We start from the raw sequence: 24,345 nt of genomic DNA, 5'->3' as shown, positions 1-24,345 counted from the left end.
ACAATAGTTAGTTGTAGATGATGCAATAGTGAGGTGGAATCAACAATACATATTTTCCTTTGTTGTTGCCATCATGCCTGGGCGCAGATGGGCCGCAATATCGAGGTTCTTGCCGACGGTGCGTAGATGGCGAGCGCGGTGTTGTCGACTGCGACTGTAACAGTGAGACTGCAAAATCTACTGAGATTGCACGTAGCAGGAGTAATTATGTTCAGTCCACCAATTTTCGAGGTTCAGGAATTGACATTGACAATGTCGGAGCTATACTCTACTGAAAACGTGGTTGGAAGACTGCGAGAAACTCTCGCTACCCTATTGCAGGCGTCCAATGAATGACCAAGTATAGCAACGTGATTTAGCACGCCAATTCAGCTCCTGGCGGCTTCATCATATAGGTGATTTCTCAGAACTTAGTTTGCTTCTATGTAACTTGCCTTTGCACCTATAAACTTATCAGAAGTTACTATTTGTTTCTGTGGTTGAAGGAAGCTTGCGAGCCGTGTCTAGGAGCACCTGCCTTACGTACACACAGACCCTGCGAATACGAATAGACGTGTGGGAATGAGGGAGCACTAAAACTCAGCAGCATATATAACATACTTGTAAAAAGTACGGACGCAGTTTCTGTAGAAACAAACACTGTGCATGCGCGCGAAGTCACTGCACACCATCACGTGTGGGGCGCGACCCCAAGCTCCAAGCTCCCGCCTCCAACGTCTTCCCATCAGCATTCGCAGAACGTCAGCTCATCTACTCGAAAATTGGCTTGGTATTTCGACCTGGCTTACTACTGGGCTGGAACCGGACGGTACGCGCCTGCGGCATACTTGGGGCCCGACAATTTGCGCCGATATTCAGCTCGCACCGCACATCATGGAGCACCCCTTGGATCAGACGACGCTGTCGACCATTTCGCTGCTCGAGTCGCGTCTGCTGCGCATCGAGCATCTCCTCTACGGCTCGTCGACGCCGTCCACAGCGCACGAATCGGCTCTGCGGCAAATGGCCGATTTGGAAAAGCGCTTCTCGATCCTGACCTCGCGGATCCGCGTCTACGGTGATTTGCTCAAGATCTGTACGTCTCTCTCAGCCCTTTCCCCCCTCGCCCGCTTTCTACTTCCCGGCAATTTTTTTTTTTACTAACAAGACACTTCGCTAGATAAAGCACGCCCCGACTTCTTCCAGACCCCCGCCGCGACCGAGCCTCCCTCGCAGCTGCCCATCGACGCCGTCCGCGCCATCGTGCTGTCGGCCGCGCCGTCCTTTCCCGCGACCGTGTCCGCGCTCACCGCCGTGCAGGACACGCCGGTGCCGGACCCTACCGAGAGCGCGGCGCTGGTGGCGCTGACGGAGCGCATGCGCGGCGTCGAGGCGACGCAGCGCGCGCAGGAGGCCGAGGTGGCGGAGCTGAGGGCGCGCAGCGAGGCGACGCTGCGGTCGTGGTACGAGGCGGGCCTGCTGCCGACGTCGGACGCGACGGCCGAGGTGGAGGCGCGCGTGGGCAGGGTCGAGCGGATGGTGAGGAGAAAGGAGCGGGAGCGGGAGCTGGAAAAGGAGATTTGAGGGCGCGGAGCGCACTGGTGGAAGAAGACGAGCAAACGGAGCCGTGCTATGCGTACTGCTTGCCTGAAGCACCAAATTGTCTGGATCGGACATGCACATGGATATGCAGGCAACCGTCGCAAGCAAGCAAGCGTAATGTACCTGTTATTACGCAGGCACAGCATAATGCCATGGCATGTCTTAGAGGAATGGCATGATGGGTCGACCGAAACAGACGGGCTCACGCATGGGGGAAGCCGCGGGAGAGGAAAGCTACGAAGAGAAGTCGCATGTAGTGACTTGCGAATCCGCTTTGGAAATAGTGATACCCTTTAAACGACTCAAACTTGCTGCATCGCACATCACACTGCCATGCAGACAATTTGGCCTCGTTGCCTGTACATAGCATATGATGAAACTTTTGGCAGAGCTGCACTTTCCAAATATTACAGTGACAGGTAAAGTGTCAGTGATTCGGGATGCTTTCTCGTTGGTGGGCGAATATGCGAAACAGGTAGAGGACGGCGCTTTTCCGTCCTGGCGTTTCAGATCGCCTACATTGCAGCACTTTCAGGCCGGCGGGGGGGATTCAGCAGCCGGCAGCCGACACGATGCGATGACGTAGCCAATAAAAAACTTTACGCATGCTCTGAAACTCTCCGTTGCATATCCTCCCATCGCTCTTCCACGGAGGTGTTTGTGTAAGTGATGTCTGCGACGAGGGTTGCTCACGGCATCGCCGGCGGCCGGTTTCTGATGAAGGATGCATGGAGGCGTGTGACCTGACGGACTGACCGGGGGTTGTGGAGAGTCTTGGGTAAAAGTGATGTGTTCAAATGATGTGTTCAAATGATGCTGAGACAACTTTATGGCGATAAATGCAGTGATGATGATGCATGCACGGTGGGCTGGCCCCGATGGTCGGCTGGTCTCGGGGAGCTGCTCACCGGGGAGTGACGGACACGTGGATGTGTTGCAGTGCTAGTGATTACTGGCCCTTCCATAATTTGTTTCCGATTCGGAAATGCTATTCAACAATTACCCCGCGAAGGAGAGAGAAACGTACAAGGGTTCTTGCCAGTGAATGGATGTCTTGGGCCTCGACCATGAGTTTTGCAGATCGCGAAATTCGTTTGCGAGCAGTAACTACTGAATTTGAGACACTTGGCCCATGCTTATTATTTCCGAGTGGTAGATGAGAAGCAGAACAAATTCGTGACATCTGATCGAGTGGTTGAAGCTCTGATAGACACCACTGAGCTATCCCTTCCACAACCACTTAAACGGCGTACAAGAACATTTGGTCGCCATGGGAAAACAAAAACTTGGCTTTGGTGCCACCAGTCACGGTTCACATTTCCTGTGAAATTTTACTTGAAACGATGAATACTTTTGCAGTGTGCGGACACAGGCCGCGTATCAGGCGCTCACGACCCGCACAGACGCGAAGGGCAACGCACAGAGGGCTGCACAGCGGCACAAATTCCGAGCGACAGGCGTGCTCGGGAAGTCCCCGATATCTCATGCCTGCGCTAGGAGCAGCAAGATGGCCTGATGTTTTGCTCCGCGTACAATGCTTCCTTTGCACTTGCAAAGGAGCATCCATGATTCCTGCCAATGCCACTTAGATACTGGTCTGAGAAGTAGGACTACGAAAGAGCCCAAGTTTCCACTATGCCACTGGTCTTGCGAGCGAAAATGAAGGAAGCTTGACTTGGGGCCTTGATGTGTCTCAGCCTACGTTTACCCAACGACAAAACGTTGTCCGTCGAGCGTTGGAGCGTGGGGGGGACGGGCCGAGAACTGATGACAGCTTGCACTTATTCACCAACTTTGCATGGGCCACTACTTCGTGGGCAAGTGAGAGTGCTTTACACGGCACGACAGAGGGAGAGAGCGTTGGCGTCATGACATGACACGGGATCTACATTCCAGAAACCTGGGGAGGGGGGAGGATGACCTCGTCGGGCAGAGCAGTGTCTTGAAATTGCAACGGGTGGCGTCGCGGGCATGATTTTGCTGCCGAAGCATGGAAATAGAAACTTTTGTTTCGTTGGTTGGCTGACGCAATGAGTACTCCGTGGTAGGACACAAGTAGAGGGAACAGGCCGAACGAGGCCATTCACAGCCAGCCAGTCAATGGAGAATGGCACAATGAGAACGAGACTGGGCCAACAGCGCACAGGAGACAGAGCGCGCGCCGCCCGGATGGGGAAGCTGGTCTTGTGCGGCCTGACCGCCTGGCCCGAGTAGTACCAGTACCAGTCGAGCCATCTGGGAGAGCCTTGACTGGCTGAAAAATGATGTGTGTGTTTATTGGGCAGACTTTTGGTTTGGTCATTGGTGAAACACACTGGTCATGCAAGGTTCGGGACGGCTCCAAAAAAGATGTGCAAACTGGCGTGATTTTTTTTTCGCTATCCGATGGTTGTGCAAGAAGTGGGAATTGTGCAACGACGAAATGGATAATACGCAGCTTGGCAGCTCAGCAAGTATTTAGGAAGAGAAGAAGCCGTTCGTGCGTGGGGGAAATACATGGATCATGGATGGATCAGAAAGATGGACGAGGATTCGATGCAGGAGACGGTTCATGAAACGGCCGGGCCAGGCTGATTGGAGGAGGCGGGAGTGTGGTGATGATGAATGGGGGCAAAAAAGGCTAAAGAGTGGCTGTTGCCCGTTCTGTGGCCCGTTCTGCCACGTTTACTGGTGAGTAATGACCGGGGAGAAGAAAAGAATAATGAAACAGAATAATCATCGGTATTACTGCATTTGCTTGACCCCCCCCTTTGTTGGATCAACGGACTGCAGTGACAGATTGTACATGTGCGCTGTGGAAATAACAAGTGACTGGTAAAATGGAGGAGAGCGCCACGGAGCGGGTGGCAGGCATTGAGTCGGCCTATGGCGATTTGAGACGAGACAGCCGTCGACGAATTTAGACATTTCAAACTCGTCGGACCCAGTTTGGCGGCCAGGGGGGAGGGTGTGCGCGGTGAGAGAGAGAGAGTGTGTGGTGGGATCATGGTCTGTGGATGATGAGTGGCAGAGGACGAGTGTTGTGGTGGTGCTGATCTTTGGCCTGTGGTTTGGCCGGCTGTCTACTGTACTCGACGAGTGCCGCAAACACAACCACAGCAAGATGATTTAAAGTTCTTTATGATTTGAAAAACCCTCGATTCTTTGACCCACCATCTGCTACGAATTATCAAATTCAATAGACTCGCGTAGAGTGGCTGGCATCGCGTGCCTCGACGACAAAAGACATTCCAGCAAGAGGCCACGACGCCTCGGCAGCTGAGCGCCCAGCCAGCTACAGTGGGCTTTCACAGTGACGAGGGGGCCTGTAAGTGTGCTGACTGCCCGGTGGCCGGTGCAGTCCTTGACCCCTCCATTCCTCAGCACCGCGCCTCCCCAGCCATTTAAACCAGTGAGACAACAAGAGGCGGGCATCTACACTTTTGTCAAGATTAAAAAGAACATGAAGCCATTGTTCTCTTTTTCTTGCCAGTTCTGTATCTGATTCGATTATTTTTCCTCCTCTCTACTTTCGAATCTGCTGTGCTTATTCCCATATTCAGGAGACGTGACAGCTTTTCACCTTCTCAAACGCACTAAACACACGACCCAGCTGGTTTTTGCGCACACGCCTCCCCATCCACCTCCAACACGCTAGGCCTCTCGGTCCCGACAGCGCATCGCCTACACTTTTTACAGGTACCGAGAGCTTCTGTACCTGCCCGTACCTGCGCCTGTACGAAGCCTACCTTAAAAAACCTTCTCCACCAAACTCGCCATCAAACCACCCCCTTTTTCCTGTCCAGGTTCAACGGCCAAAAGTTGTGCACGGAGCGGCTACCGATTCGATCTGCACGAAGCAGAAAAAAAAAAAGACGCGAGACAAAATATCCCAAGAAAGGAAGCGATTCGACAGAAACAACGACATAGAGAAGAATCATATTTTCGATATATCGTTCAAAGGCCCCTCCCCTTCCCGCTGCCCATCCGCCGAGCTCCGACCTTGTTAGCGATCCAACGCTACTGGTAGCCTCGCGACAGCTGCTGCGCAACCCACGCCCAATCGAAACAGCTTCCTTGCTTTTGTCTTCCCCGTCTCTATTCGGATCACACGGAAGAACACGAAAAAAAAAAAAAAACCACCGATTGAGATTTGAACCGAAAAGAAGAAAATACTTTCCTTCATCCCACTTTTGGTTCCTGGATTCGGAACCCACACAGGCACTCCACCGCCGACGCCGACGCCTCATCAAGACACGCCCGCGCACATCAGCGTTTTTGCAGCGCTGTCCACCCATTCATTCCCTGGTGCTGACGAGGCTTGTCCCCTGCTGCTGCTGCTGCTCGGCCTCGCCAGCTTTGCCGACGACGACGCCTGCGCCCCTGTGTTCCCATTTGCCAGTGTTGTTCGCGTTGCTTGGCTGTTGTCGTTTCGCCAAGCATAACAAGACAAAGAAACGGCAGACTCTGGTTCGACTTTGACGCCCTTTGCGCGTTGCCTTTGATTTTATTTGATTTTTGCCTTGGTTTGCGCCGCTCGTCTCGCACAAAACGCAGTCACTGGCCTGGTACCTCGACCACCTGTACAGCGCTAGCCCACCTGTCCTGCCACTGTCCCTGCTGCGCCCACACCACACCACACCGGTCGAACCCCCCAGCCCGCCTCTCGCCCTCTACCAGTACAAGCCTCGCCCAAACCAAGACATTTCTGGGCGCCTCCCATTCCTCCTGCAAAACCCTTTCTGTCCCGGAACACCAACCATCGCCTCTTTTTTTCCATCTTCCGCGGCGTCGTCCTTTTCTTCACCCGCAACTGTCCTGTTTCAGGCCATTTTGCTTTCTGACGACTCGACTGCCGCTGTCACTCTTTATCTCTTTCTTCTTTTCTTTGGCCTTTCTTCTCTTTATCCTTCACGTCGTCGCCTTTGCTCTCTCTCTCTCCCTCCCTCCCCTCCCCACAGACGTCTTGTCCCTATTCTGAAACGGCTGCGCCGAGACCTTGCAACACGCAACGACTCATCCATATTCCGCTTGACCCCAACCTTGGTTCGCGACACCAAATCTAAGCCTCATTTTTGCTCGACTACGTAGATCGTCAGTCGTCATCGTGACCGCGTCCTCGAACTCGATTGGAACACAGCCCTACCCGTCGCTCTACCCAACAAACAGCCGCGACACACAATACTTCAAGCCCACCGACTTTTCTCTCGACGGGCGCCTTTTTCTCTCGCCACGTCACAATCTCGCCTCGCTGCGCCCAACAAGCAGACCCTATGCAGAATTACGCCTCTCAATACTCTCCCTCAATCAAGAAAATGGAACATTCGCGACCCTATGGCCGCCGTGGCCTCCAGATGGGCAACATCATCGGTGACCCCTTCGCCCTCGCCACCCTCTCCGTCGGCATGGTACGCGCTCAGCCTCCTCACCATTTTATTCTTCTCCTCCATCGGAATACTAACATGCTTCTTAGCTTGCCTGGTTCATTTGCTTCATCTCGTGTATCGTCGCCCAGATCCAGTCCGCTGGCACCCCCCAAAACGACTTCCCCAAGTTTTCCTGGTGGGCCGTCATCTTCGCCCTCTTCCTCAACGTTGGCGTCTTCGTCGTCGTCGCTTCCGACGCCGTCCAGACCTACCAAGTCGCCCTCAGCAGCTACCTTGCCGCCGGCCTCGTCCTCGCCAGCTCCGGCGTCAACGGCCTCGTCTACTCCAACAATGGCGCCCGCCAGGCTGCCGGCGCCGGCTTCATCCTCCTCTCCATGCTCGACATTGTCTGGATCTTTTACTTTGGCTCCGCGCCCTCCGCCACGCCCCGTGCCTTCCTCGACTCCTTTGCTCTTTCCAAGGAATCCTCGGGCCCCATGAACCGCCAGCCCATGACGGCCTACGGCGGTACTGGCCGCCCCGAGACATCCAACTCGGTCCAGCCGCCCCAGATGTACACCTCGACCCAACTCAACGGCTTCGAAAACTCCACGCCGCTCGGCAACACCATGACTGGCGCGCGCAACTCCAACTTTGGCGCCAGCACACCCCAGCCAGCGCAGCAGGGCCAGCAAGGTCAACAGCCCGGCCTGCCTCAGCCTGGCAAGCCCCATGATACCGAGGTGGTGCCTCCCACCGAGTATCCCTACAAGGCCAAGGCCATCTACAGCTACGAGGCCAACCCCGACGATGCCAACGAAATCTCCTTTAGCAAGCACGAAATTCTCGAAGTCTCCGACGTCAGCGGCCGTTGGTGGCAAGCGCGCAAAGAAAGTGGCGAGACTGGCATCGCCCCCAGCAACTATCTCATTCTGTTATAAGCAGTCGAGTAGAAAGCTGCAGGCCATGTACCATTTGCTTTCAATCCGCCGTTTCTTTGCTTTTTTTTTCGATTCCCTGCCAAGCTGGCATTGAAAACAAAAAGGCCCATTTGTTTGATATCCAAGCCTTTTTGTCTTTTCTACAGTGCCGACTTGCCGCATCATTTTTTTTTACCACCAACACCACACAACCTCTGACGTCTTGGAGGAGCACAGGAAGAAGGAAAAGATTTTACGACCTCGGAAAAAGACATTCCTTGCACACCAACAGTTTTTCTTTCCTTCCTCTTACCTCGTCTTTTTTCTTGTTTATTCCGCTGCGCATATTGGGTTTCTTGGGACATGTATTGGATGGAGTACATTTTATTATCACCTCTTTTGTTGTTTTGGAACGAGGGAAGAGAAACCTCGTGTTGTCGATGTCGTTGTTGCTGTTGATGCGTATCTTTTTTTTATTACTATTACCGCAACTACCTTACATACAACATGCACACATTTTTAAAAAGCTTAGGCTTAATTCGCCGTGAATCTTGCACATGTGAAGATGTGACACTGGCATCTCTGCTTAAAGCAATATTTCATTGCAATGCGTGATATTTTCAGATGGACGGGAGAGAAAAGTAAGACAGTTGTATGATCACTGAAGTTTAATCATGTCAAGCTTGGACTTCTAATAATGGCATGTGCTGGCGGCCAGTGGATGGCCATTGTGTGGTTTGTACGCTGTGAACAGCACAGTGCATTCAGAATTCGAGCACAGGGCCCCAACGGAATCAATCGACACATTCCTGCAATGATGAAGCTGAACTCGGGCAGAGACTCGAACGGCGTCTTGACACAGCAGACCGCAGTACGGGCATCCTCCCGCGTCTTGCATCGTGGCACGCGATCACCCCCGGTCAATGATCTGCGCCCACCGACGAATGCTCTTGAAGCGCAGTCCACGCTTTCTTCTTCACGCCTGCCATTTCGCAGCCACAAAGCCCGACCGAGCCACGGCGCTGCAGCGCTACCATGTTGTAAATTCCTGGGCGCTCGTACAGTGCACTGCGGCGGCTGCGTCATGCGCAGTCAACGTACGTAGTCTGAAAAACCAGGCTAGACGGTCAGTCGCGTCAGAAACCGTCATTGTACTCGTCGCCAAGCAGAACCAAAGTATCGCCAGGGCTTGAGTCCAAGCAGAAGCATCACAGAGATAGCGGTCTTAGTAGGCAGTTGAGCTTGAAAGACAGGTGAGCTTAAAATGTTCATTTTCCGGCTGTGGCTTAGCCGTCCAGTCTTCTTCTCAACTCTCTCTCTTTCTGCAGCACTTCCAGTTCAAGTCGTTCGACACCGTAGCGAAGCGCTTCTTTGCGCTGCCTGATGGCGCGCGCGCGCAGCTTGTCCTCGGAGCTCAACAGACGACTCTTTTGCCGCGCCGCTGCCGCTGAGCCGGCTTCAGGCTTTGCCATGCGGCCCTGCTGAAGATCACATCGCGCCTTCAGCGTTTCTATGCGACGCTCTTGGCGCTCCGTCTGTGCGTCGGCGCGAGAGAGTAGAAACGCAATGTAAGGGCCAATCTCATCTCGCAGAGACGCCTCTGCCGCTGCTAATTTTGGTTGAGGAACAAGCTCATAATGCTATTTTCAAATTATTAGCGCTTGGGGAGATGAGCAAAATGATTGACAAGTAAAATGCTGGAAGAGCGAGAGGCAAGGGACAAGGTCAGGAGGGAGGGGGGGGGGGGCGAAACCCCTTCCAGCCACGGCGCAAATGTGTGGGAGAGTGACAAAAGACACCCAGCCCGGAGGCCGTCCGTGTCGGCCGGGGGAAGCCATCGTGAAAACAACACCAAGCAGATACGTACCCGGACAGACTTGAGGACATTAATCAGGCGCGGAAAGTCAGAGACACCCTCGTCGAGCGTCTCAACGGACGACTCGAGGAATTTGAGGGACGTTCGAAGCGACGACACGCAATCAGCGTAGGACGCGGACGAGGCCATCGTGAACAGGGCGCAATAGCTGCCGGCCCACCAGATTGCTGCTGTGGCGGGAGGAGATTTAGGTGCTTGTCGGCCTGGGTGAAGCGGCCAGGTATGCAGCCAGGTGAGACCCCTTTTTCTTTTCTTGTCTTCTTGTGGGGAGAGAAACGAAGCCCAAGCTTCTTAGGATTGTTATGCGATGGAACTAGCTAACGATGCCAGCCGGAGTGCATTTCCGTGGAGAATGCGGGGTCCTTCAATCTCTTCCGGCTCAGTGATGGGAAAAGAAAGAGTGCGATCTGCCGAATATGACGAGAAAAGAATTTTCCTTGCGGGGATGGACACGATGATCTGTCAATTCGGATTGTGGAAATACTTGGCGAAGTTGTTTGCGGTGGTATTTTGGAACTCTACAAGCTGGACCCGCGCCGCTCCACGCGTCGGTCTTTCCCCACAGTGTGCACAAGACAGTGCACCTTGCTTATTCGCACCTTTAACCGACTTACACGGCACGGAAGCGGCATCCATGCTGCACAGTAAAAGAACTCATCTCTACTCTGGCAAAGTCAAGTGCTTCCCAATCTTCAATATCACCATTGTGATCAGAAATCACGCCTCCCTGACCAAGGTTCATCTCCGGTGCAGCCGAAGGCTGATCAGGTCTCTCCATCTTGTCTCACCATGGCGCTACCTCTGGACACGAGCTGGAATGTAATGACAGCATAACAGCATGTTGGCATAGTTCTTCGAGACAGTTTGTCTACTCGCAGCGCCGATATTCGGCAGCCGTTGCTTGATGGGTAGAAGCCCAGCACCCGGCATCATCGGCCTGGTTGCCTGGCTTGGACAGGCTGGCGGGGAGTCTGGAAACTCCGCTACTACTCATTCCCGACGTGGAGGTGTGCAGGTGAAGATAATAATAGCTGGCTGCCTCATTGATGCTTCCATGGTGTACCCAACAGCTTGGTTCAAGTCTAAGATGCTGACCAACGATGTCAGGTGGCATGTTATTCTTGTTGAGCACCAATCTGTCATCTTGACCTGCAAACTCTCAACTCTCCACGAACTGCCAGCTGTCTTTATCTCGTCTCAAGCCCTCGGCGCACGCAAACATTCAAGACGCTAGGAGACCTGCTAGAGTTCCAAGGGGCTGTGGACAACAACTCCTGGCCGCGGGAATGCCAACCCACACCGCGCGGCACGGGCAAAGCAGGTCACCGCACCACGAATGAACGAGGCCATCGTGAAAGGCCCCCAAGCAGGCTGCACACCCACAGTGCTCAAATTCTTCCGTGGCAGTTTCTGACCACGGGGTCTCTACCGTGGCGCTGTCTCTGGAGCCGTGGCCCCATCCACCCAACCTTGTTTGTGTGGTAACAGCCCGTGCTCGGCCACCTCCCTTGCATGGTGAGACCTGCGCAGCCGTCGAGGCATTCTGACGTGGACCCCAACATCGTCTGCTCTCTACTACTTAATGGCGCTTGCCCTGCTTCTCTACTTTTATTTGCGGGTCGAGAATATTATCGAAAGCCTGTGGACAGCATCTGCTATCTCCAGCAAGAGTATCAGTGCCAAGCCAACAGGATCCCTCCCCGCCTGGGAGCGGCTTCCCCTCGATGGCTGGCGTTCATCGGTCAGCAGATGATTTAAGCAGGCAGGAACATGGTCTGCACTTCACAAATGACGCTTGGAACGATACGATTCTCAATGGAAACGAGTTTACACTGCGCTGGAACGACACAATCGACGCCAAAGACGGCATACTGGGACTATTCAGGGTCACCTACCCACGCGAAGGTGTGGTGGTGTACGAGGCAGCACAAAACATCACCAGTGAGTAGACAGACTTTTTTTTCTCTTTGAAAACGCAGAGGGAGCAGCTTTTTATATTCGTCTCTCTTCTCGCAAATATTTCGCCTTCCTTGCGCAAGGCGCAAGGTTGCATCCCACAGCCACCCACGATCTTTAGTTTTGTGGGCACATTCTCCCCTGCTGAGCTACAGACTGACACGATGTCGCAGACTGCCTTCAACCGACATACTGCAAATGGAAAGCCGAGAGCTTAGGAGATGATCTGTACTCATTCTGGCTGGCATCTGGCCGTGGATCCAATGCGAGCTTCGCCATCTCGCCGCCCTGGACCGCAAAGCAACCGGTATACCTAATTCGTACATTGCGCAAAGTCATCACCCCATGCTAACTGGCGATGCTAGAAAGTTCACAGCTTTACCTGGGCCGCGCCGTTTCTCGTGCCGATATGCTTGCTGCTGTTTCTGTACTTTGTGTGCGTGACAACATGCCTGCTCTACAAAAGGCGCAAAAAAGCAAAGCGACGTATAGAAGAGGCAGCACGTACCGCCAGACGACGCGCTATCTCGGCGTCTGAAAACGAGGCCGAAGAATTTCACATGATGTCGATAAGACATGTCAACCGGCATGGATCAGTCGATTCCACAATGACGTTGGAGGGACTTGAGCCGCCGGAAGACGTTTTAAGGAAACAGGATGTGTGGCTATTTTCCACCACGACATCCTCCACCGCGGGCTCCGAAGACACAGTCGTGTCGGAGAGTTCTCAAACAGCGGAGCGAAGGGCTGCGCACACAAGAGCTCTCACAGAGTCCACTGTACGATTTTTCCGAGCAAAGCCATAGTGGTTGGAGGCTTTGACCTGTTTCTACTGCTTATTCTCTTCTCTCATTATCGTTTTTATTCTTCTCGCTATAGAAGCGTTGATCGCACGGCACGGCATCTTACGGCGCGACAAAAGTTTATAAATCTTTGGCTGTGGCTTTCTCGGCACGGCTAGGAATCGCCAGGACTGGGATGTTGTTTATTATCTTACTCTAGACGGGGCGGTATGTTTGGTGAGAGGCGTGTGGTAATTATACCTCAAGTGTTGAAAACACTCAGTCTATATTAATATGCAATTGATTGCAATCTTTACATGTATACGGACTTGAGCATGGAATTGACTGACTCGCCTCACGCCGCTGGCTGACTACGTATCTCGTGTACTGACTCTCCGAAGCTATGACTTGGTTTAACCACTAACGAAAATAAAATAAAAAATTCTCGCTATGAGTCAATTAAGAACATGAACAATATTAAGAGTGACTACCCGCCTCATCGGTAGCAGTAGATATGATGCACATATTAAGGTACGTGGTGGCTTGACGTGGGGGCTCTTCCGGTCGGCGCCCCGCCAAGTTACAACCCCTCCGAAAGGGTGCCCCTCCAAGGTTTTCTGACTCACAAAACTTCCAGCGAACGAGTTGTATTTAGGTGACAAAACGCTCGGTGATCGATTGCATCTCTTGCGACTATAATCCTCTGCGCGATCTACCCGAGCCGCACCATTTACCGACACAAACATGGCGACTTCCTGCCCGCAAACAAAAGAGCAGCGCCTGGCGTTGATCAACGAGAACCTGGCCGAAGTGCTGAACCAGGAGATTATCGAAAAGATTCTCGATGAGGGCCGCAACCCAAAGATCTACTGGGGTATGGCAGCATTCAATTCCGTTTCCTAAAGGCGTCTGTGCTAACGCATGCGGCCCTGCAGGCACCGCCACCACAGCGCCGCCTCACTGCGGCTACTTTGTGCCCGCCATAAAGATTGCCCAGCTGCTGGCCGCCGGTTGCGAGATGACGATCCTCCTCGCCGACATCCACGCCTTCCTCGACAACCTCAAGGCGCCGATCGAAATGGTGGAGCAGCGCGCGCAGTACTACCGCTTCATGATCACGGCCATCCTCGAGGCCGTCGGCATCTCGACGGACAAGCTCAAGTTTGTCCTCGGCAGCTCCTACCAGAAGACGTCCGACTACGTGATGGATGTGTACCGCATGGCCTCGGTCGTGTCGGAGCACGATGCCCGCCGCGCGGGCTCGGAGACGGTCAAGCAGTCGGCCAACCCGCCGCTGAGTGGCCTGCTCTACCCCGTCCTGCAGATCCTCGACGAGCAGTACCTGGACGTCGATGCACAGTTTGGAGGTACGATATCTGCGAGCGAGGGAGAATAAGTCGGGCATTAGCTGGGATATACTAACACGCGGTAGGCATGGACCAAAGGAAACTGTTCATTGCCGCCAAGGATTGGCTACCCAAGCTGGGATACAGAGAGCGCGCTCACTTGATGAACCCGCTAGTTCCAGGCCTCCAAGGTGCCAAGATGAGCTCAAGCGACCCTAGTAAGTTGACTCGCAGAATACCAATGCGGCCTACAGTGCCTCTAACAGTCCACTGCAGACAGCAAGATTGACCTGCTCGACACCGAGGACGCCATCCGCAAGAAGATTAGCAAGGCCGAGTGCGCCCCCAAAGTTGTCGAGGGTAATGGTGTTCTTGCCTTTACCGAGTACGTGCTACTTCCTGCCGCCGCCCTCAAGGGGAAGAAGGAGTTCACCGTCTCTCGCCGCGACGGCACTCCCCTCGTCTACACCAGCATCGAGGAGATGCATGAGGACTTCAAGAACGACAAGGTTTGTCACCCTATCCATTCTCTCTTCAACCATGACCTTGAATGCTTACTAACTTGCACCGATTGTAGCTTACTCCCCAAGATCTTAAGCCTGCCGTCGCTCAGGCTCTTGTCGACCTAACTGCGCCCATCCGCGCCGCTTTCGAGAGCTCGCAAGAGTGGAGAGATGTCACCCTCAAGGCCTACCCTCCACCCGAGAAAGTGAAGAAGGTGAAGAAGGTGAAGGATAAGGGCACACGCTTCCCCGGCCGCCCCAAGCCGGCTGCTGACGGTGCTGAAGGCGCCGAGACTGAGAAGGCTGATGAAACACCAGCTGCTGCTGAGCCGACTGCATAAATATAGAGATAAACTGACGAAAATGTCAAGAATATTGAAGAAAAAAAATATCAAAAGTAAATATGACCTCAAAAAAAAAACAATTTCGAAGCGATGTCATGCCGCTCGTATCATAGATGTCAGTGGAGTCTACCCAGGAACCGTAGTGGCGTGTTGTTGTGATGGCACAGCTGGAGCTGATGCCAAGAATCAAATTCACGCCGGAAGGTCAAACAACGAAGGAATAATCTACAGATTTTAATCTTGCATGGGAATTTCCAACAATGTACTGATTATCCCATTTACTGTAAATAGCAATATCCCATCAATATGCTTCAACTTCTCACAGTAACAGCTCCAGATGGCGGCTGAGCACGTGACCGCACGGCCAGATGCTTCTGCCGGATTAACAGTTGGTCCCGCAACAGCTCTGTATGGTGGGTGCGCGCTGACAGGCAGGCGCCTGTTGCGTAGTGGGCTCCGTCAGAGGCACACTGCGAACGCAGGGCATCATCGAGCTTCCAACAATCGCGACCCCGTCCCTCCCCATCCAGCAACAGCAGCGCTCAGCCAATTTGCGACAGTCATATCTCCAATTCGCATTGGACTAGAAAAAGACTTTGACCTTAGCACACGACACCCCGCACTTGCGACTCCAGCGCCGCAACCATGTCCGAGGGAACGTTGAAGCCGGAGAAGGACTTCTCCAAGGAGGTTGACAAGCAGCTTCCCGAGGCAGAGAAGCTCGCTTCCGTTAGTTACCATGGCGTTATTGGTGCTTAATCTAAACTATTTGCTAATTTTAACGATAGAGCAACCTCCAAGGTGCCGTCGAGAAGCTCGCCGCCCTCGAGAAGCAAACGCGCCAGGTACGAATTGACGAGGTGGCGACCTTGGAGCTACCCGCTAACGAGCAAACAGGCTTCCGATCTGGCCTCGACGTCGCGAGTTCTCATCGCCATCGTAACATTATGTAAGAATGCCGGCGACTGGAGCTTGTTGAACGAGCAGACGCTTGTGCTCTCCAAGAAGCACAGCCAGCTTAAGCAGGCCATCACCAAGATGGTGCAGACCGTTGTCGGCTTCCTCGACGATACCCCCGACCTTGCCACGAAGCTTTCCGTTATTGAGACCCTAAGAACCGTCACCGAGGGCAAGATCTTTGTCGAAGTCGAGCGTGCCCGCGTCACCAAGATCCTTTCCGATATCAAGAAGGAGCAGGGTGACCTCAAGTCCGCTACCGAAATCCTGTGCGAGCTGCAGGTTGAGACGTTTGGCTCCATGGATCGTAGAGAAAAGACAGAGTTCATCCTCGCTCAGGTCGCGCTCTGCATCGAGAATGGTGACTGGACCCAGGCTGGCATCCTTGGTCGCAAGATTAGCACAAAGTACCTGTCGCGCAAGCCCAAGAAGACGGCTGAGCAGCTTGAGAAAGAGGCCAAGGAGCGTGAGAAGAAAAGAGCTCGCGGTGAGGAGGTTCCCGAAGAGAAGGAGGACGATACTACCGACCTCAAGCTCCGTTACTACGAGCAGCAGGTCATGCTAGCCAAGCATGATGACAAGTATCTGGAAGTCTGCAAGAACTACAGACAGGTACTCGACACAGAAGCTGTTGAGGATGCCCCTGCCAAGCTTCACCCCGTACGTCTACAGTTGAAGATGTGCCTCCGATGCCGCCGCTAACATGAACAGGTCCTGCAACGAATCATCTACTTTGTCATTCTGGCACCATATGATAATGAGCAACACGACCTTCTTCACCGTATTCACAAAGACACGCGCAATGCCCAAGTTTCTCTGGACGCTGAGCTTCTACGACTATTCACCATCCATGAGCTTATGCGGTGGCCCGAGGTTGCAAAGAAGTTTGGCCCACACCTGTGCGGCACCGATGTCTTTGACGCTAAGAGCGGCTCTTCAGACGAAAAGGCTCACCAGCGCTGGCAAGATCTTCGCAAACGTGTCATTGAGCACAATGTCCGTGTAGTGGCCAAGTACTACACTCGCATCCAGATGGGTCGCCTCACCGAGCTTCTCGATCTTACAGAAGACGAGACGGAAAAGTACATTAGCGACCTGGTCACGTCAAAGACGGTATACGCGAGAATTGACCGTCCGGCACGCATTGTTAGCTTCTCCAAGCCTAGAGATGCCGATGATGTGCTGAACGAATGGAGCCACAACATGAAGAGTCTGCTCGGCCTACTGGAGAGAATCGACCACCTCATCACCAAGGAAGAAATGATGGCGCGCATCCAACCTACAAGCGCAAAATAGAGTACTCTGGGGGGACGAGGGTGTCTAAGCGGTGTAATTGTATAGATAGCCAGAATATAGAGTAAGGGTAGTAGGAGAGACAATCAAAACAATCTAAATGTAAAAAAAAAGCCACTGGCAGTCATGTCTAATTTATTCCACGTCTTTTACGTCATTAATTTGTACTTTATGGCCAGCTTTACAGCTCCGACTTGACTTCCTTGTCATATACGTGCTGCTTGATGAAGCCGGCCAAGGGCATAACCCATTCCTTGGCGACAGGCACATGATGACCACCAGGGTGCGTGACGACCAGAGGGTCCTCGCACACCTGGATCAGCGTCTGGCTCCGGGCCTCGTCGACGGACGTGTCCAGGCTGCCGAGGACGTGCAGCGTCGGCGTCGCAATCTTGGGCGCAAACAGCCAGGCGATGCCCGGATCCGCGGCGCGGAACCCCGAGTAGACGACGGCAAACTTGAGCGGGCGTCCGCCGTTGGCCGAGCGCAGCGCCGCGGCCCAGGCCTCGGTGTCGTCGTCGACGGCGCCCGCCGGGTCGGGTAGCGGCCGGCGCGCGCTCTCGAGGGCGCCCGCGACGACGCCGGCCGCGCAGCCGCCCTGGCTGAAGCCGATGACGCCGTCGACGCCGCCGGCCTCGCGGATGGTGCCCGCCAGGGTCGCCATGCCGCGGTCGATGCCGGCGTACTGGCCCGTGGCGTCGTTGCGCCGCCACCACGCGTACGTCTCGGGCTCGTAGTCCGGGTCGCCGTCGGCAGTCGGCTCGTAGAAGGGCATGTCGCTGGCCTTGAGCCGGATCGGGCCCGTCGGGTACAGCAGCTGCGGCACGAGTGACACGGGTGCGAGGAGCTTGGTAAGGGCCTTTTCTAGCGCGCGCGTCTTGGCGCGGAACAGAGGGCCGTTTTGTGTAAATCCTGAAACACAGAAATGGTCAGCTTATGAAGACTGTGGGGGTTTCAAGGTGCCAGTGTGCCGAAAAGGGAAAGAGAGAGCTGGGATGTGAAGGAGTGACGAACCGTGAATCATGAGGATCTTGACCTGTTTCTTTTCGGGCGCAGCTGACTTCTTGGGCGCCGCAGCGCCGTTTGTGCTTGTAGACATGGTGCGGATGGTGAGGGCCGATGGCTGATATGAGACTTTCAAAATCGCGACACAGAATTTCAGAGGGCGGAGCGAACGAAAGGCACCGTTCATGAAAAATTGAAAACAAGGAACGAGTGGAAGACCGAAGAATAGGGAAGGAGATCTTTAATCGCGCGATAGTTGACGTCGCGGAATATGAGTTGTTGGAGTGAGATGCCAAAGCCGTGGTCGGATGTCATGGCTCGTTTCTCGTTAGTGTTGGGTGGGTTTCCGGCGAGCAGCGTCATACGCCGTATCAGTGACAGTTTTTCAACCACGATCAATAATACAAATGGCGAGATGCAAGGAACAGTGAAGAATTACGTGGCAATGCTAAAAAGAAGAATTGAATGTCAAGTTTACAGATATACATGCCTGCTTCAGCAATACACTGCCTTCTGGAAAATCAGGAGAGGCCACGAACGACGGTGTCCTAAGAAAACCAGGCCATTTTATACGACAAGGGCCCCTTGAATGATGCGACACCATCGCATTGCCCAACTTCCAATTCTCAGCCCTCTAGCACACTCGTCGAGACGTCAAAGAAAAGAATAGTCACTCGCGGTCGTTGATGGTCGAGTACAAAGGGTCTATTATGCCCGATATGCGAGTCTATGATACAATCAGACGGTTCGGTTTTGGCTGCATTCGCTGCATCCAGTTGGTATGCTCGGTCCCTCGTTGTCGCTTCCTTCCTCCTCTTCGTTCAAGATATGTTTAGTGGCCGCCAGCAGTCTTGGCGTTGGGGTTGCGGGGATCGTTCTTCCACTCGTCGGCTAGAATCAAGTCAGCAAATTGGGTTTCCGGGGTCGAATCCAAGATCGCGGATAAGGTCAACGTACAGGCCATCATGGCGTTCTGGGCAGAGTTGGCGCCGTAGGCAATAACAGCACCTGTAGGTCGAGTTAGCAATGTTTCGCCTCCATCACGGGGGCGTTTCCCCCAAGTCCGCATTTCGAGACTCGTAGGTTTTGCGATTGGGTCGCGGGACCGAGGCTGCGATTGTCGTCGAATTCGGAGTTGCATTTGCGCATTACGTACCGGCAACGAAGAAGGGCCAGTAGGGCTTCACTGCGGGTTTGGATGGCGGTTAGCAAGAAAACTCGGGATCGTTCGGGGGGCCGGCACCACGGCGGCGGTGGAACGGCGCGCGTGACGCTGGCGGCAATTGACGTACGGAAAGGAGCCGGGAACTTCTTGAGGGGAGCGACGCCGAGCCAAGACATGATGGCGGTTGTATATGTATCTGCGGCGGAACGGGTGGGAATTGAGTGGTTGTTTTGAGGTTGGGATGGAACGAGCCTTTTTCGTCTACCCTCAGCAAAGCTCCTAGCAAGCCTGGCGTTCGGCGAATCAGAAGTCTGGGCCTGAGGCAGGGGGAAACTTCGGAAGTCGGCGGTACGTGTTTCTCCGGGCCGAGTGACTACTGGTAGCCAAAGCACAAGTCCAGCGTTTGGACCTCAGGCGTCAGCTCACGTGAGAGCGTGGCCTGCCAAAGCCGCGACCAGCCAGCGCTCCGAGGTGGATATCAAGCGGCGCGTATGATTGGTAGCCAGAAAGCTCAGCCAGTGGAGGGGAGAGGCTCCACCCAGAATGCGGAGGCATCAGACTAGGTAGTAGTCATGGTGGTAGTAATACCGACGTACCTTGCTGAGGCTTGCTCGCAGCCAAGCTCCTGCACTCCCAAGCAATAAGAACGCAGCCATTACCGCACCGTCTGCCACGCCACCACCTCGAATCTGCGACACACGTCCTGCCGCTACTTCTGCAATACAAAGTGCGGGGTGACCACCATTATCGACTGCAACCTCCTCTTCTGCCACACCCAATCACCAGCAGGAGCAACCCTCCAGTTTGGCCTAGCTGCTCAACGAACGGCTCCTTCCTAGCTTCTCTGTGCTCTGCCTCGCTCGCTCTCTCGCGGCCTGCCTCTCTACTCCGCTTCTGTCGTCTCGTCTCGTTTCTGCCTCGATCTTAGGACGCGCTAGAATAAAGCCGCCCGTATCGAGCGTCTTGTCTGTTTGTTGCGCGCGCTGTGATACTCCTTCGAGTTTCACCTCCTCGACAAACCGCCCCCAAAAACCATGCTTCCCGGTCGGCTCTCTCGCCCGGCCCTGGCCGCTGCCGCTGCAGCGCGCTCCGGGGTCCGGGCCATGAGCGCGACGGCTGCGATGCAGTCCAAGACGCCCAGCATGGGCGACGTTGACCCGGCCAAGTCGTCTGTCGAGGCATTTCACGAGAAGCAGAAGAATTTTCGAGAGAAGCTTGCCCAGGCACAGAAGGAACAAGGAGCTCGTGCGTTTGATGCCCACAAACACCCCCAAGAAGAGTCTGCCGCGCCCGCAGACAGCTCACCCAAGACCTCTGCAGGAGCCACCGCCGCCGCCTCTTCGACCGAAACGTCCGGCAAGAAGTCGGGACCGCTGTCCAACCTCATCTACGGCACAAAGGAGGGCCGTGAGATGGAGGCGCAGCTCGAGGCTAGCTTCAGCCAGGTTCTCGCCCGCGGCAAATACGTCCACTCGATAGTTTTCCACCGCGTCAAGCCTGACAAGGTTGACGAGTACGTCGATCTCGTCGGCAACTGGTACCCTACCATTGCCAACCGACCCGAGAATAAGGTTCATCTCGTAGGAAGCTGGAGGACAGAGATTGGCGACTGTGATACATTCAGTAAGCTGGGTTTGACGAATACAAAGTATCAGTGGCTAATGGCTTTTCACAGTTCACATTTGGGAGTATCAGAAGTATGAGGGATACCACCAGTCTCGCCATTCCATTTGCAACCACCCCGAGTTCGCCGAGCATAACAGAAAGCTTCACAAGCTCATCGACTCCAAGAAGATTGACCTCATGCAAGAGTTCTCCTTCTGGCCGACGACCCCGCCCAGACAACTTGGTGGTGTCTTTGAGCTTCGATCCTACACGCTTCACCCTGGCAACCTGCTCGAGTGGGAGACTCACTGGAGACGCGGTCTCAAGGCTCGCCGTGAGGTCATGGAAGGCGTTGGTGCCTGGTTTGTCCAAATTGGTGACCTCAACACCGTCCACCACCTCTGGCAGTTTGCCAACTTGGAGGAGCGCCGAGACCGTCGAGAGAAGAGCTGGTCCGTGGAAGGTTGGAGCGACACTGTGCACAAGACTGTGCCTTTGATCCAAAACATGCAGTCTCGCGTGCTGATCCCCATGCCGTGGTCTCCCGTGGCCTAGTCGCACCGTTTGCATTTTGACGTTTCCATCTGCGGCAGGCATATAGATGAAGCGACCCGTTGGCCGTCGGGGCAATTATTTCCTTTGTTAAAGAATCAAGTGGACTGTCTTTAATCGGAGAGCCACAACTGGGCTGGAGGCGGGATATGTATGCGTTTGGTCATATTTCTTTGTAGTGGCTTTCGGTGAGGGAGAACCTGTACAACAGCCATTTTGTACGTCTTTTACCAGCAAAACTGGACTCAATAGCATATGTGCATCATTGAAAAGCTCCATTGCATTGTTGAGATGATGACTGCATTAATCATTTGACATTTCGTTTCTTATTTACTCGTATTACTTGCACGCTAGTCTTGTGGAAAGCCCCCGAGCACCGCAGCTAGGTTGCGGCGTGTCTGTCCCAGGACAGAGCTGAGGTAGCCGAGTTTAGAGAAGAGAGAAATCAGCGACGGGTCGGCACTGACGACCCGGACCTTTTCTCGGACATGCACCCCTTCGGCAGCACCACTGCCGCCGCCAGATTTGCCGTTTCCGCTGCGTGTTCCGGACAGAACCGGCCCGCTATCGCCGCCACCGCGGCCCCTTTTATGGCCCAGCGTTGAGCCATCACCCGACGCGTTGTAGTGGAAGACGGTGTCCATCTCGTCATGCTCCAGGCGGCGCACCGTACCGATGGCGAGGCCGAGCTTGACGCCAAAGTGCACGGGCGCGTTCGCGGGCTCCAGCACGCGCAGCCAGAGCACGACGCAGCTCTCCTGTATGCCAATGTGGAAGCTGATGGGGTTGCTGTTGGCGCTGCCGCCGCCGCCGCCGGCCGTAAAGCTGGCCGCGAAAGCACCTACGCCTCCAGATCCGCCGCCACCAGGGGTACCGCTGGTGCTTGTCGCCGCGGTAAAGTGCTGCGAGGGGCAGGAGCTCGTCTGCCATGTCGGATCGGACTCGGTGAGGGGTCGGCCCTTGAGGAGCGCGGCGGCCTGGTCGAGCGACTCGGCGAGGAGGGTGAGGGAGGATGCAAGCGTCGCGGCGTCCGGTGGGTGGTGCGGGTGCTGCTGGCTTAGCACGACGTCGAGGAGGTTGACGGCCTCGGTGAGGTGTGTGTAGAGCGAGTCGAGGGCGGGGATGTAGATGGGTTGGTTTGGGGCAATGGTGAGGGACGTGGTCGATGTAGTTCGGAGTTGGAGGTTCAAGGTCTGTTTCGCGGTCAATCTCGGCTTAGTGGTTGCTTGTCGATGGGCGTTTCATGAACTTACGCCTTTGACGAGGCGGGTGCCCACGCGGGTTATTGTGCCCTTGACCTTTTCGTTGCGCGGCGTGCTCATGACGAGCGTGCTACCCGGGTCAATGGGCGCGAGCAGCGCATAGCAGTCCTCGAGGCCATGCTTGAGGTCGCGGCATACCTCCAGACTCTCAGTCGTTATCCAGGCGAGTTCATTGTTCTGAAGACGAATCAGCATCGTGGGTAGAGAATGGAAGGGCAAATAAAGGAAAGAAGGCGGGCGAAAAGACAACAGCAAAAAGAGAGATGGAAAATGTACCAAGGTCTCTGCCAGTTTAACCTTCAGCTCCTCTGGGGAGATGGGCGGCCAGATGGCCAGTGACATGGTGTGTTGAAAGACGTGTTCGTTTTGTGAGGCGGGGGGAAGGCGATGAACAAGAGGGGAGCTAAGGAGGCGGCTGCAGCGCTGCGCAGGCAGCCATTTCCCTTGTGGTTGGCGTGTGCAGGCAGACGAGGAAGCTGTTGATGCGAGAGAGGGTTGAAGTTGGAGCTTGCGATGGGGGAGCCCAGATGTCGTTGAAGGGTGGACCAGGTGACGTGACGTGGGGTCGGGCGGTAGCAGAGCTTCACAATGTTGCGTATAGTATTGGGAAAGAGTGTCGATATAAGGTAGCTAGTGAGAGTTTTGAGAACAATATATTTTGAGTTTCTTTAATTTCTTTAATCTATTTCGAAGAGTCCTGTGAGTTGGTCAATACCTTACAGCGCACTTGTGCCTGCGCAGGTGGGTCCCAGCACCTGCAACTTTTTGGAGTGTCGCTCAGATTTGGAGATGCTAACATTTTTCGCCGTCGAACAACTTTTTCTCTATCAGTCACATTCACTGCAAACCATTTGTTACCAGTATTTCACAGAACACGTCGTTGGAATCTTGAGAAGAAACCCACTTGACCTCCACAGCTGCCTGAACTACACACTAAACAGGCTGCAAAGTTGCAGCCTAGGCAGATCTGGCATTATGGCGAGCAATGAGGCAGCGACATGGCAAAGACGGAAGACAATCGGGTCTGCTACAAAATTAAATCCTATACCCAAAGGTACGTTTGACTCATCGTCTCCAACAAAACTTGTATGCTTGCCGCAAGGGCGCTGACAAGAATGAATCCAGGCTCCGCGCTGCACAAGCGGCCGCTCATTCGACGGTCTCTGCCCGCGTCCTCCAAAGACCGCATCATCTACGTGTCTTCCAGCACGCCCTTCATGTCGGCTGTGAAGCGCGTGCGCAAGCAGCTGGACCGGTCCCTCAAGTCGGGCGGCAGCTCGCAGGCCGCGCGCAAGAACGCGTCGCTGCACGCGCGCATCGAGAGCCTCCAGCGCGACGTGGAGAGAGGCGCCTCCAGCGCCCGCAGCGCCAACGACGAGTACGGCGCGACCGTCACGCTCGTGGGCACCGGCAAGGCCGTCGAGAAGACGCTCTCCCTGGCCAGCTGGTTCGAGCAGCAGGCCGGCTGCCGCGTGGCGGTCAAGACCGGGACCGTGGCGACGGTGGATGATGTTGTGTCGGCGGTGGGAGAGCCGGCGATGGAGGCGGCGGAGCAGGGAGAGGACGATGAGAACCGGCTCCGTCGGTTAAGCTGCCTGGAAGTCGTCGTGAGCTTGAAGTGAAAATACCGCTGGACCTACCTATATGAGAGCTGCGTTGAGAGATGTGGTCCCGGAAGTCCTACTGCAAAAGGAGGTGGCGGGCGAGTCACACCCTGCACATATTGGGACTTTCTTTTGCTGTAATGAATCCCAGCAGTTAACAGCAATAAACGCCTTTGCATTCAAGGCTTGCGGATTAGCAACCGGCGCCGCGGAAGCCATGCTCGGCGGAAGCGGACCTTTCGGAACACA

At 54.5% G+C, this 24,345-nt stretch overlaps 10 protein-coding genes across 10 annotated transcripts; 7 read left to right on the top strand and 3 right to left on the bottom strand.

Annotated features, from left to right (window-relative positions):
* Window positions 1–873: 873 nt before the first annotated feature.
* On the top strand, window positions 874–1,563 carry LMH87_010399 (uncharacterized protein; the record flags this gene model as incomplete). The annotated part of the gene is made up of 2 exons (XM_056197554.1): window positions 874–1,075; window positions 1,160–1,563. 2 exons carry the CDS (start codon window positions 874–876, stop codon window positions 1,561–1,563), a joined length of 606 nt encoding a protein of 201 aa, XP_056054591.1.
* Window positions 1,564–6,833: 5,270 nt separating this feature from the next.
* On the top strand, window positions 6,834–7,867 carry LMH87_010398 (uncharacterized protein; the record flags this gene model as incomplete). Its single annotated transcript, XM_056197553.1, has 2 exons — window positions 6,834–6,968; window positions 7,034–7,867. The coding sequence occupies 2 exons, from the start codon at window positions 6,834–6,836 to the stop codon at window positions 7,865–7,867; spliced, it is 969 nt and encodes a 322-aa protein (XP_056054590.1).
* A 1,265-nt stretch (window positions 7,868–9,132) lies between these two features.
* On the bottom strand, window positions 9,133–9,851 carry LMH87_010397 (uncharacterized protein; the record flags this gene model as incomplete). Its single annotated transcript, XM_056197552.1, has 2 exons — window positions 9,133–9,486; window positions 9,714–9,851. 2 exons carry the CDS (start codon window positions 9,849–9,851, stop codon window positions 9,133–9,135), a joined length of 492 nt encoding a protein of 163 aa, XP_056054589.1.
* Window positions 9,852–11,446: 1,595 nt separating this feature from the next.
* On the top strand, window positions 11,447–12,566 carry LMH87_010396 (uncharacterized protein; the record flags this gene model as incomplete). Its single annotated transcript, XM_056197551.1, has 4 exons — window positions 11,447–11,663; window positions 11,852–11,985; window positions 12,044–12,457; window positions 12,558–12,566. 4 exons carry the CDS (start codon window positions 11,447–11,449, stop codon window positions 12,564–12,566), a joined length of 774 nt encoding a protein of 257 aa, XP_056054588.1.
* A 638-nt stretch (window positions 12,567–13,204) lies between these two features.
* LMH87_010395 (uncharacterized protein) lies at window positions 13,205–14,650 on the top strand (the record flags this gene model as incomplete). Its single annotated transcript, XM_056197550.1, has 5 exons — window positions 13,205–13,334; window positions 13,396–13,827; window positions 13,893–14,024; window positions 14,083–14,315; window positions 14,384–14,650. 5 exons carry the CDS (start codon window positions 13,205–13,207, stop codon window positions 14,648–14,650), a joined length of 1,194 nt encoding a protein of 397 aa, XP_056054587.1.
* Window positions 14,651–15,298: 648 nt separating this feature from the next.
* Window positions 15,299–16,906, top strand: LMH87_010394 (uncharacterized protein; the record flags this gene model as incomplete). Its single annotated transcript, XM_056197549.1, has 4 exons — window positions 15,299–15,382; window positions 15,442–15,498; window positions 15,551–16,270; window positions 16,322–16,906. 4 exons carry the CDS (start codon window positions 15,299–15,301, stop codon window positions 16,904–16,906), a joined length of 1,446 nt encoding a protein of 481 aa, XP_056054586.1.
* Window positions 16,907–17,084: 178 nt separating this feature from the next.
* On the bottom strand, window positions 17,085–18,002 carry LMH87_010393 (uncharacterized protein; the record flags this gene model as incomplete). Its single annotated transcript, XM_056197548.1, has 2 exons — window positions 17,085–17,815; window positions 17,918–18,002. The coding sequence occupies 2 exons, from the start codon at window positions 18,000–18,002 to the stop codon at window positions 17,085–17,087; spliced, it is 816 nt and encodes a 271-aa protein (XP_056054585.1).
* Window positions 18,003–20,107: 2,105 nt separating this feature from the next.
* Window positions 20,108–21,233, top strand: LMH87_010392 (uncharacterized protein; the record flags this gene model as incomplete). The annotated part of the gene is made up of 3 exons (XM_056197546.1): window positions 20,108–20,318; window positions 20,394–20,696; window positions 20,749–21,233. 3 exons carry the CDS (start codon window positions 20,108–20,110, stop codon window positions 21,231–21,233), a joined length of 999 nt encoding a protein of 332 aa, XP_056054584.1.
* A 347-nt stretch (window positions 21,234–21,580) lies between these two features.
* LMH87_010391 (uncharacterized protein) lies at window positions 21,581–22,834 on the bottom strand (the record flags this gene model as incomplete). Its single annotated transcript, XM_056197545.1, has 3 exons — window positions 21,581–22,423; window positions 22,484–22,669; window positions 22,769–22,834. The coding sequence occupies 3 exons, from the start codon at window positions 22,832–22,834 to the stop codon at window positions 21,581–21,583; spliced, it is 1,095 nt and encodes a 364-aa protein (XP_056054583.1).
* A 447-nt stretch (window positions 22,835–23,281) lies between these two features.
* LMH87_010390 (uncharacterized protein) lies at window positions 23,282–24,114 on the top strand (the record flags this gene model as incomplete). Its single annotated transcript, XM_056197544.1, has 2 exons — window positions 23,282–23,546; window positions 23,618–24,114. 2 exons carry the CDS (start codon window positions 23,282–23,284, stop codon window positions 24,112–24,114), a joined length of 762 nt encoding a protein of 253 aa, XP_056054582.1.
* Window positions 24,115–24,345: the final 231 nt, after the last annotated feature.

Source organism: Akanthomyces muscarius, chromosome 5 (assembly GCF_028009165.1).
Source record: "Akanthomyces muscarius strain Ve6 chromosome 5, whole genome shotgun sequence".
Classification (NCBI taxonomy): Eukaryota; Fungi; Ascomycota; class Sordariomycetes; order Hypocreales; family Cordycipitaceae; genus Akanthomyces; species Akanthomyces muscarius.
The sequence above is the reverse complement of the archived record's forward strand: the minus strand, read 5'-3'. Positions and strand labels throughout refer to the sequence as shown.